This window comes from Armigeres subalbatus, chromosome 3 (genome assembly GCF_024139115.2).
Source record: "Armigeres subalbatus isolate Guangzhou_Male chromosome 3, GZ_Asu_2, whole genome shotgun sequence".
In the NCBI taxonomy this organism is placed as follows: domain Eukaryota; kingdom Metazoa; phylum Arthropoda; class Insecta; order Diptera; family Culicidae; genus Armigeres; species Armigeres subalbatus.
Genome location: NC_085141.1, coordinates 60,311,933 through 60,324,790, shown reverse-complemented (window position 1 = coordinate 60,324,790; position 12,858 = coordinate 60,311,933). Strand labels below are relative to the sequence as shown.

Sequence of the window (12,858 nt, the reverse complement as noted above, 5' to 3'; positions counted from 1 at the left end):
TTAATATACGACCAAATCGTAAAGTGATTCCGAAATGTTTTAATGCATGGAAATTTAATGGGAGAACGGATTTTCTTTTAAACAAATAACAAAAATTTAAATGAAAAATTAAGACTTTGAAAATAGAATTTTAAATACACACTGAATAAATTATTAAGAGAAAACATCACAACAAACAAGTCGATATTTCGTCCTTATTTCTAATTTTACGTAATAGATAGCATGAACATTTTGAAAGTGTCAGTTCAGAGCAACCAAAATGATCATCGCCAAGAAGTATGCGATGCAACTGTTTTTAGACAACGTCGAACATCGAAAGCTTGATGCTTAACTGACAGCATTCATCTTCTCGGGCAGCATACAGACACACACGTTTGTCGAATGTCGACTACACCGCGACCGCACATTAGCGCCTTCATGGTCTTTCCTGTGTGGTCCACAGCAACGTGTAGTCATTAGTCGGCGCAATGAAAACATTTCAAACTTTCCAAAGAACGTTATCGTTTAATCATAATTTCAAGACTTTTCCGTGTTAAGGCATCGAGCGGAAGCTCTGTGCTTGCTGGGAAGCGCACTCGGATGTATTTGCCGCAGAATAACGTTCTGTTATTGCACACCCATTTGGCTTGCATCCAAATTAGTTCTGTGCGCTGAGGAAAATAATGGCTTGATGGAGGTTGTTATTGCCACCACGATGCGAAATAAAGGAGCCCTTCTTAGTGCTTGATAATTTATGAATAATGTAATATATGAGAAATGAAAGTAGAGAAAGGGAATGCGCTGCCTATGCATACTGCGTACGGTTTAAGGCAGATGATAAACAGTCGATACGATTTGATGCATTCTTTTTGCTACCTCAGACAGACCAACGAGGTTCACAAAACGTCCAGGAACTGAGATCATTAAATCTATTAGATCGATTAGATCTCTAATGTTTTGTCCGTGTGTCGATAGATATACCAGGAGTTCCAGGAGCTTCTTGAAAAATTTGAGGTTCTCCAGGACATCCTTGAGCTCAGATTAGGTCTTAGGACAAAAGGTCGAAGGTCAAAAGGTCGAAGGACAAAAGGTCGAAGGTCAAAAGGTCGAAAGGACAAAAGGTCGAAGGGTCAAAAAGTCGAAGGGACAAAAGGTCGAAACAAAAAATCTGAGTCAAAAGGTCGAAGGGTCAAAGGGTCGAAAGGACAAAAGGTCGAAAGAACAAAAGGTTGAAGGGACAAAAGGTCGAAACAAAAAAATCTGAGCCAAAATATCGAAGGACAAAAGGTCGAAGGTCAAAAGGTCGTAGGTCAAAAGGTCGAAAGGACAAAAGATCGAAAATTCAAAATGTCCAAAGGTCAAAAGGTCGATACAAAAAAATCTGAGCCAAGAGGCGAAAAGGTTGAAAGGTCGAAAGGTCAAATGTCTAAACAAAAAACCCTGATTAATCCACCTAGCGGTGATGGTGCCTTTCTCGTGCAAAAAAAATACTGAAAAATATTTCAATAGCAAACAATGGGACAGGAATCTGCGTCGAATGCTACTTGTTGCGAGTAATTCGGCCAATGTTAAGTTTCAAAAGTGTGTCTACCAAATTTTGTACACATACACACATAACAGACATCACCTCAATTCGTCGAGCTGAGTCGATTGGTATATAACGCTATGGGTCTCCGAGCCTTCTATCAATAGTTTGGTTTTGGAGTGATCATATAGCCTTTACGTATACTTAGTATACGAGAAAGGCAAAAAATCTGAGCCAAAAGGTCGAAGGACAAAAGGTCGAATGTCAAAAGGTCGAAAGGTCAAAAGGTTGAAAGTAAAAACGTCGAAGGACAAAAGGTCGAAAGACAAAGGGTCGAAAGTGAAAAGGTCGAAAGACAAAAAGTTGAAAGAACAAAAGATAGAAATTGCGGTTGTTGGACAAAAGGTCGAAGGTCGAAAAAATTGGGCAAAACGTCGAGTGTTGATCAACCATTCCTTTGCACATTTATGTTTTACCTGATATTTCATTGTTGAATTTTTCCTTCTTTTAGTCATAGGCCGTTCTTTCTTGATTCACATATTTATATTTATTTGTGTTTCGCCTGATTATATTTTATTGTTGAATTTTTCCTTCTTTTAATCAAAGGCTTGTCATTCGAGTTTCGCACATTAATATTTATTTGTGTTTAACCTTATTTTCATTGTTGATTCTTTTCATTCTTTTATTCATAACCTTTTCTTTCGAGTTTCGCATTTTTCTACCGCATATGAAATACCAACACTTGAAAACATTTCATTCTAGAATTTTCTTTTTGTTGAAACATAGGATTTTCTTGTTTTTATCAAAGTATTGCTAGGCTTTATTAACTTCAATTGTAATTCATGTAACAGTTCTCCACTCATTTTCATCAAAATGATGATTCAAAATATATAATTTTAGCTTAACATACCATCTTCTAATGACAGTAATTTTATTTTTATGTGCTCAAAAGATGATACGTTTTTGTTCAGAAAATTTGTTTTTAAGTAACTATGCACGAATGTACAAAATACATTTATTTTTATTATTAGAAACCGTTACGTTACGATGTAAAGTTAGGAGGGGTATGGAATTGCCAAAATTTCCATTAGGGAAGATCCATTAATTACGTAACACAAAAATAGGGAACTTTCAACCCTCCTTCGCTCCCCCTATGTCTGACTTTTTGTAAGAAACATTTAAAATTTTTGTATAGATCGCCACCATTCGCTCAACCCCCTCCCTTACATGATTTGTGAATGTTTGTGTTTCATTTTGAAGTCAACTAGTAACCCCTAACGCCCAAGATCGCCTTCAGACGAGAAACTTTAATATTTTTTTTGACCTGTTTTTCATTCCACCTTCTGTTATTTTTTCGACCCTCTTTTCCTTCGACATTTTGTCATTTTGACCTTTTGTACTTTCAATTTTTTGACTTTCGACCTTTATCTCTTCAATTTTTTGACTTTCGACCTTTTGACTTTTCGACATTTTGTTTTCGACCTTTTATCCTTTCGGTGTTTTGTCCTTTCGAACTTTTATCCTTTCGACCTTCTATCCTTTCGGCCTTTTATCCTTTCGACCTTTTGTCCTTTCGACCTTTTGTCCTTTCGACCTTTTGTCCTTTCGACCTTTTGTCCTTTCGACCTTTTGTCCTCTCGACATTTTGTCCTTTCGACCTTTTGTCCTTTCGACCTTTTGTCCTTTCGACCTTTTGTCCTTCGACCTTATGACCTTCGTCCTTTTGACACAGATTCGCCATCGTGTGCGGAAGGATTTTCTATCGACGAGTACTGTCTCCAAATTTCTAATATGACATCAGCATCTTGTCGAATAGGATTTTTATTGCACAGTTCTGTTTTCTCATTGCGCCCGTCTCGTCGCAACCAACTTGGCTGCCTCGGAGAGAACAAAGCAGAGAAAGGCACTGCTGCTGTACCGTCGACCAATAACAGCTGAATTTATGGATGCCCCCACAAATATTGCCCTCCGCTCGCTTTCAAATCGACTTCTATAAAAACATTCTTCATGCCTGCCGTATCCTAACGGAACTAGGGGAAGTGCACCGGCTTTGGCCAACTTAGTGCCTATTTTGGCCAACCCTGAAAAATACATATTTTTCCAAAATAATCGATCAGTTAAAAGTAGCGTTGAATCGTGAGGGATATATCTCTTGTTGGAACTAATAAAACCCTCTCAAATTGCTTTATTTTTGGAGTTATTCGCAAAATTGGCCAAATTAGGAACATGGCCAAAACCGGTACAGTTCCCCTATCAATTCTATACTTTCGCCTCTAATTCTATCATGAACATGTACGTCTAAGTTTGGAAGATGATATTAGCATTTCCATATCATTAGAATTTTAACTTAATTGTATCGTGATGGAAGATAAAAACAACCCACATATTGCTCGCCTGGTGGCTGCTGCACTCTGACTGTAAATTAGCTAAAGAACTGCCCATGACATCAAGATGGAAATTTTTTGGAGAATACTAAATTAATTTTTGCTTTAGAAGTGTTTCCAAAATTTTTGTTCAAAATATTTCCCCACTTGAAATTAGGAATTTTTGAATTTTGTTCATTCGAACTTCTGTTCCTTCCATCTTTTGCCTATCCGACCTCTAGTAATTTCACCTTTTTGTCTTCCATCTTCTTGTCTCACACTGCCTATTCTGGAATGCTTCTGATTTTTGAAAATCTTTGCAAGCTTCCAGCAGAGGTTACGGATCCCACAAATTTCTGCAAATCTTTAATGGCTTCAAGCAATTATAAATAATCTTTAAGGCGATTCAACATCAAGAGATTCCCTTGCGAACCATATTCCATGCGGGCTTAGGGATGATTGTGATTCCAAAGATTTCAATAAACCCTTCCAGGTTTCTTTTTCCCGAAGACTTCTAAAAATCCATTTAAACTAGATATGACTATAATAAAATGCTGTAAATGTTATAAAATTTAAAATGATCACATTCGCAGATTCCTATAACATTAGTTTAACCTTTAAAAACTATGAGACACTTTTGGAATTGAAACGTAATTCCTGGGGTCGTTAAGAACAATCAGTGGACTATTTTATAGGATCTTGGAAACCTCTATGATTACGGTTCATAATCTGGATTACTTTAGACCCGCTTTTGTCAACACACAGGTCTTGCAAGACGATGCCTTCATACAAAAACTACATACCGTAAACTGTCTAGCGATTGATAAAATTTTTAAGACTCAGACCTATCAGACAGTATTGCAACTAAATTGTTACTTATGTGATATGTTCTTACCATAATCATGGGTAGGACAATGCCTTGACTGTCCCACCCAAGAATATTCATGCGTAGGACATGTCCTACTTGTCCTACCCACTCCCGGCGCCACTGGTTTCTAGTGATGTAAGCACGCATGCTCAGTGAGTTGATTGGACGTTTACATAATCTTTCCTGACTAAATTTATTGAAACTATTGAAAAGACCTAAGTTATCACACGTGCTGTTGTATGTTTTTCGAATAAACTCTCAGGAAAAACGTTGGAAAAAACAAAAGAAACGTTGGTATAAGTAAGAAAATCGGTTAGTGATTTTTACTAGAAAGTATAAGAATGGTAAATATACGAAAATTCCTGTCACAATTTACATTTTTTTCGTTTGTTTTTTCTCTATCAGAAATTTTGTTTTTAAATATTAAAACTTTCAATATATTTCGCATGTTACTTATTTTTCGAATGTTTCCGAAGCCTTGAATTCGTGTGCTTAAACGCTTTTTTATGGCAAAAAAAGAGTAGCCTCAGATTTTCAGGCCAAAATATTGAAGTTTAGAGGTCGCGCAATAGCCTTTAAGGTGATTTTTTGACCATCAAGTTTAGACTTTCATAAAAATAAACTTTGGCAATTTTTATCCGAATTACAATGTATTGTAATTAATCTCTTTAGTATTAAATTTATGAAAACTTTGTGGGACATCATATTTTTTTAAATCAGCTCGAAATGATAGTAATATGCAGATTTTGATAAAAATTTCTTCTTTTTAAGGAAAATCAGTTTTACAAACGCTCTAACTTGGTCAAATATCAGCCGAAACCGGACATTTTTATATGAAATCAAAGAGAAATATTCTAATTTTTCTTAGAACAAACTGAGTTTTTAACAACATTATTTAGCAATGTTTTAGACCAAATACTGCAAACCAATTTTTCCATTGAACAAAGACGCTCCATAGTAGGCCATCATTTTATTATTTTTACAGCACATTTTAAATTTTATAGTTTCTTTTCTTATGAAATTATACCGTTGTCGTATAAAACTGGTTTAGCATAGTAACTAGTACTAGAAACTGCATTACCTGTAAGAATTTCATTAGGCAGCTTGAACGAAATCTCGCGGACAATTTTTAGCCAATTCCATGAAGATTTAAAGGTGCATTAAATGAGGTTTTTTAGACTTTCAAGTTCTTCGAACACCTACACGTTTCAGCGATTACATTTACATTATTAAATGAGGATAACTCATTATTAACGGTCTAGTTGATCTAGAGTGCGGCGTCGCAATCAAGTTTGTAAGTGACATTTTGAATACAAAACGTCTATTATGTAGTGTAAATTTACCTCTGAACTAATAAGGTAACGACAGCAATAAGTATGGACAGCCACGAGTTTAACCGAAAAAAAGTGTGTATACTATGTCTTTCCAATAATAAAAATGTTAGGCCGATTTCTAGAAGTGTAAGAACAGTTATTCAAGAAAAATTTTTGCAAGATATCGATGAGCGAAAGTGGTACTACCCGACATCAATATGTACCTCCTGCCGTGTGATGTGCACTGTTCCCAGTGAAACGTGGGCAAGACAACACTTGTATAAGTACAAATACGACTATAAACAGGTGACCAGGTGTGTCAGTATCTGCCACTGTGAAGTATGCAGTGCATCTAAGGTTGTGGAAGGAAGAAACCTGCCAGGAGTCACTCCCAAGAAATTCAAGCCAGGCCGTCCGAAGAAAGTGCTGTCAGATACGATTAAGGTGGTTCGAATCTGCAAAGTTTGTTTAACGGAAATAGGGCGAGGAAGAAAGCATGGATGCAATTCTTCTCGGCGAACAGAAAACTTATCAATAATGTTGAAGGAAAAGAATTCCTCACAAAAATCAGCGGAAGCAGCAGTGTCTGAATTTCTAGCGGAAAAATTGTCATCTTCCGGTATAAATTGCGTTTTATTTGAATTTTATTCAACTTCTATTCTATTCTATTTTATTTCTACTTCATACCTAGGATCCAACAATATTCGTCTTTCTAATCGTCGTGGTAAGCAGTCAGTATACCATAAAACATCACCCGTCACAACATCAAATGATCAGAACAAAATTATCTCGAAAAACATGTTCAAGTTGAAGATCTTAAACTCCTTAAGCATGCGGAAAACTCTGGGTAACGAATCATATTGATTTAAACAACATATTTTTCATAGATCTTTGTTTCAGGCATTATGAAGGGTCTGAAACATTCAGGGATAAAAGTTGAAGCAGGAACTAAAGTTAAGCTTTGGAAAATGAACTCGGAATTATGTAATTTTTTCAGTATCATAGAGCTTGGTGATGTTCCTGGAGGTAACAATTTGCAAACCCAATAATGTGAACGCTCTTTTAATACAATTTTGATCATTATAGCCAAGACCACAAACCTTGGTCAATACGCCTTTACACCGGTAATATACTGTAACAATGTGGCGTCCTGTCTATTAAAACCGTAGTCACTATGATCAAAAAACTGCCAAACTACATTGCAGTTCAGTAAACATTTTTGATTAAGGTACAACTGTTATGAATCTACTGTCCCGGATTTACCATGAGTAAATCGAGCTTACCATCAAAATTTTTTACCGTTCTTCGTACAGCTACAAATAGAACGAGAATATGATTGATACCGTTACCTATTAACACTATACGTTCTTCAAGCAATACAAATTTATGGAAAACTCTTGCATTAATCTAAACCAATGAGGCCTACGGTTTTCGCAACATAATCAATATAATATTAAAATCCTTCTTCCAAAAATGTATAAAGAAAATCAGACTACAGCGTGATTATAATTCAATACCATTATGATTATGGTATAATATTCAATGTAAACCGTTTCTATCATAGTTCGGCTATCGCTTTGAATTGCGAGCCTACGACCTTTATGAAATAAAGTCTTCCAATAAAGGCTATTTGTTGATTTTAATTCAAATGATAAGTAGATTTACTTCAAAAGATTTTTCAGAAAATAGTTCGTCACCAATTTAATGAGATTATTTATAATTACCATTAACTCGTTTCAAAATTTCACTCGTGCTATAACCATCATTGTAAACATCATTTCATTCTATCATATAACATTGGAAAAACTTCAGAACAGAAAAAGCATAATGAAATTCTTACAGATAATCCAGTTTTTTGCTGATTTACTGTACTTAATCAGTTCTGTACGACTACGGAATAATTCCATATGAAAAGGAACTATTATATTCAAAATATGCTATAAAATAATAAAATTATGGCCTATGTGACGTCCTTGTTCAATAGAAAAATAGTTTTGCAGTATTTGGTCTAAAACATTGACAAAAAATGGTTTTAGAAACTCAGTTTGTTCTAAGAAAAATATGAATATAAATTTCTCTTTGATTTCATATCAGAAGTTTAAGGTCACAAACAAGTATTGTAAAAAAAGCTTGCAAAATTGTATGATCCCGGGATACAAATTTCATCCATTCGATTAAAAAATGGTCATGTTTATTCGCAAACTTATAATATGTTTGAATCAAACAGTTCGGGTTAGGTCCGATTGGAAAACAGCAAATAAACGGAAGCACGACTTTTCTTGCTTCCAAATGACTGATGAGGATGTTTTTCAAGTACAAAAAGGTGAGTAAATGAAGTATGAACGTTAGCAATTGGGTCCTTTTCTCTGTGTGTCTCATTCAATACTTGTCGAGTACTTATTCAAAAGGACGTATGTGATTTTGTAAACAAAGATTCAAACGTTGATTTGTCCAATCTGATAGTACTCCCACGTAAACCATCACCACAGACAGGTAGGGGAAGCCTTTTGAATAAGTATCCGAGATTTGTATTAGAAACATTTTCGCATATGTCCAATTCTTATACAGATTTTGTAGAATACAGAATTGTCAGAAAATTTAAAAATCTTCGATTACATCACTCTCAGGATTACTTCATGAACATTATCGATGGCAAACTATGCAGTATTGCAGGAGATGAAGATACATTTCTTAACGACATATTTCACTTACATTCGGATAGTAATCTGGAATGGTCAAATACTGCATCTTCGTTTGATGAGGATAATTTATTATTTCACTTATCTCATTGAAATCTGTATCCAGCACACATTGGTGCTCGATCTGCATAAAACCATTCTTCTTCCATTTCCAGTTACCGCGCGTAGGAGAAAGGTATCCGGATCCCGAGGAATACCTCATCTTTATTCTACGTTTTCAATGTCTTCATGAAACTTCTAACTTATTTCTTTTTGAAAATAATAGTGTACAAAAAAGGGGCCCTCCTTAGCCGTGCGGTAAGACGCGCGGCTACAAAGTAAGATCATGGTGAGGGTGGCTGGGTTCGATTCCCGGTGCCGGTCTAGGCAATTTTCGGATTGGAAATTGTCTCGACTTCCCTGTGTGTGTGTTTGTATCTTCAATCAAACCCCCACTGTCCGGCAGTGGTATTATGGAAGAAAGCTGTCTGCAAAAAAGTCAGCTTCAGCCCGAGGTCACTTTCACTTGCAATAAGCCCCGCCTGTTTATGCTACCATTATCAATTGGATAATGGATCCATAAACAAACTTCCGGATTTTTTAAATCCAGCGCGCATTTAGTTTTGGAATCATATATAAACCATATTGAAACAATCTCACCAAATTGATCCAATTCTGGATAAATGAATTGAGGAAGCGAAGATCACTTCTAGTGTCCACGAACAATTCACTTCACTCTTCCAGAGCTGTTCTGAGATATTCGTAATTGATCCATGTATTATCACACAGCCACACGTATATCACCAAAGACATCCTCGTATACAAACTACACAAACGACTTTGCGCTCCTAATTAAAAATTGTCACGACTTCCCTGGGCATAAAAATATCACCGTGCTAGCCTCATGATATACGAATGCAAAAATGACAACCTGGCTTAGAAACCTCGCAGTTAATAACTGTGGAAGTGCTTAATGAACACTAAGCTGCAAGGCGGCTCTGTCCCAGTGTGGGGATGTAAAGCCAATAAGAAGAAGAAGAAGAAGAAGAATAATAAGAAATGTACATAAATGCGAACGACGGGAAAAACATTAAAGGATATTTTTTGCATCCACCGCGACCTAGAAAGTAGGAGGTTGAGGGTTCGAGTCCTTCCAAGACACGTGGATATTTTTTTTTCGCAAATTTCATATCAATTTGTCCATTTCGAAACATTGTGCTGTGCATATGCACAGCCAAGATATTTAACAAAAAAATGGTTTTCGTACGGCCGAGTTGCCGAATAATATGCAATTGATTGCACTCCTAAATGTTAAGAAAAATCCATGATACGAAAAGCTCTCCACTGGTTCACTGGATGTTAAGTGTCCTGTCCTTTGTCTTATGCTAGGTGTTAAGTGTTCAGTCTGCACGATCTCTTCTCGAAGACGGTGTTTGAAAATAATGGTGAACGCATGGTTGTTTATTTTTTCTTAATGGTCTAATCGTTAAAAGTGAGTGAATATGAAGCGATATTGCTCAGTTTTTTCAATGGAGATCAATAATAGATAGCTAATTTTGAATTGTAATGATAATAATCCTTTATGAATGTCCTACTGGCCCCGGGGGTGCGTTATGCACTGTTCTTCTCTACCACTTAAAGTAGGCATATTGTTTTGCTACAGTGATTGCTGTAGAGGACAGAATGTGAATTTCTTCATTTGCTGCATGTTTGTATATTTAATTGAAGGATGTGTGGTGGGCAAGGAAATGACAATTGTACACGAAATTTCAGACAATTTCATGATAATTCAAGGAATTTTATTTCTACACCAGAAACTTAAATTTCGATTTTCTCGGCTTTATCATAACTACAGTTACGACTGTATGATTTGCGTGAGTTTTGTTGTTATTGGAAATTGTCTGAGCTTGGGTGTCTACGACTGACATAAATAATCGCACCCATTAACGAAATCGTTCTTATCATTACTCTATTTAAAAATGCATGAGCAATCCAACGAGTAATAGATTCGCATATCGAACAACAATGGCCAGCACACGTGGAGGTTTTATTCGACAGGTAGCGCGCAATAATGCGGTGGTTCAAAGTAGATAATTTTTACCAATCCTTGCTTCCGGTGTACAGAGTCTCGCGATTTTTTTGCATCTCAACGATTACTGCCAATTTTGTTGATCAAACCTATGAGCGAACTAGCACCGACCACACGCTGCTTGTCATTGGACTCCTAATGTGCGGCATGTTTTCGTACAGCGCCTATGAAAATTTTCAACAGGGTAGAGTAGTTTTGACCGATTCGCCCCTGATCACTGCTGGCGTTCTTGGATATTTAATGCTTTGCCAATTGACTGTGTCGAGTACCATAGTACTGAACTACATCAAGGGATTTCAAATGGCAAAGTTCTTCGATGTCATTCGCAGGGCAGACGTTCTGGTAAGTTACAATACATATTGCACTGTCTTTATTGTTGTACTTTTTTGCAACATTGTATTTTCAGCTTTCAGCGCAATTTGATGTATGTTGGGATTACCAAGTACAACACTTCCGGGCTGTGGCCTACCTGACGTTTAGTTATTTACAGCAAATATGTTTCCTAGTCCTGATGTCGCAAACATCACCGTCATTCACTGAGCTTGGCTGGTTGCAAGTTATGCGCATGGTGCTCGGATTTAGTTGGATTATCGGCTGTTACCAAACGCTTACGTCGAACACAATCATGCTGCTATCCGTTATTCGAAGACGTTTTATCGTGTTGAACATACAGATTGAGAAGTATTTGGACACACTTCCGGTCGATTCTAAGTCGGGGGCCAAACACCACCGTAAAATGATGCGGAGTTTTGCTTTGATGCATGCACTGTTGAGCGATTCGGTGCGTTTGTTCAACGATTGCTTCTCCAAGCAGGTCATGTTGGCACTGGGGTGTGCGTTCATTTACACGTTGTTTGCGAGTTTTGGGCTGATACATTCCTATGCAGCTGTTCATGTGGATGCGGTGATGATCAAAGTGACCAGATCGAATATGATCTTCAGCGGGTACTTTATATTGTTTGTGTTCCAGTTAATCGTTGGCTGCAATTGGTTAAACTATGAGGTAACAATAATAAAGTAACGAGTGAAATGTTTTCTAACTGCATTAAAATCGATTTCGACCAATAACAGTGCAAAAGATCCCGTGTTAAAATTCACAAGGCAATTTGTTATCAACGGTATGACATAAAACGTTTTAGAGAATACAAGTTCTTCTCCCAGCAGCTGATGCATCATGCTCCATCAGTGTCAAGTGGATTGTTTGATTTCGACTGGACTCTATGCTATACAGTAAGAAAATGTGCAGGTGCTAATATTGAAAATATTCAACAGGTTTCTTTCTTTCAGCTAATTGGCTCTTCGACCACAAATCTGGTGATACTGCTTCAGTTTGATTTCATCAATTTGAAGATTTAGAAACCCTGGAGAAGCATAATCATGACATGCAGGATATTTAATGGAACAAAATTACGATTATTGAGTTACCGATGACTGGCCAAATTTTATTTGGCTGGAATTCGCTATTCTTAAAAAATATTCGCATAGCATCTTGTAAACCGAGTCGAACAAATAAAAGATATTTTTCCGTTCCGAAAAAAAAACAATGCCTATCAATACGCTAGCAATGTTGAACGCCCTGGACGACGTAATAAGAATCACGCTTTTTACGATTTTCACATGGTCCGTTCGATGGTGATACTATTTCACGTATTTTTAAAAATGGAGGCATCAGGGACTGGGTCCAAAGGCCTAACGACCTCTTTCTTGGCCAACGCAAATTGTGGAGCTTACCAAGGACGTTGTGCGCTCTGTTAAATTTCTATATAAAAAGCTGCATGTGTCTACAAGCAAACCTTACCTGTGTCTGTGTGCCTGTCAAAGCGTTGGAGAATTGATTCGGATATGGGTACCCTTTGGCACGGCAAATGCTGGGTAAAGCGTACCAATGGTACTTCGCGTACCTGAAGGAATAAAATAGACCCCATCTCGCGGTCCTTAGCCTCTTGCCCAGAAACTCCAATCCCTACCTCCCCGGACTAAAATAAATACTCCCCCTTAACAATTAGAAAATTCCCATAAGAAAATAGTAAATTGCCAATAAAG

At 36.8% G+C, this 12,858-nt stretch overlaps 1 protein-coding gene across 1 annotated transcript; it reads left to right on the top strand.

Moving 5' to 3' along the window:
• The first annotated feature begins 11,353 nt into the window (after positions 1-11,353).
• On the top strand, positions 11,354-12,233 carry LOC134220149 (putative gustatory receptor 28b). The gene is made up of 3 exons (XM_062699138.1): positions 11,354-11,818; positions 11,887-12,045; positions 12,103-12,233. The coding sequence occupies exons 1-3, from the start codon at positions 11,375-11,377 to the stop codon at positions 12,169-12,171; spliced, it is 672 nt and encodes a 223-aa protein (XP_062555122.1). The 5' UTR covers positions 11,354-11,374; the 3' UTR covers positions 12,172-12,233.
• Positions 12,234-12,858: the final 625 nt, after the last annotated feature.

Coding starts and splice junctions, on each gene's coding strand:
- LOC134220149 (XM_062699138.1), top strand. CDS start 11,375: ATGCGCATGGTGCTCGGATTTAGTTGGATTATCGGCTGTTACCAAACG. Junction 11,819..11,886: donor GCAATTGGTTAAACTATGAG/GTAACAATAATA, acceptor GACCAATAACAG/TGCAAAAGATCCCGTGTTAA. Junction 12,046..12,102: donor ACTGGACTCTATGCTATACA/GTAAGAAAATGT, acceptor TCTTTCTTTCAG/CTAATTGGCTCTTCGACCAC.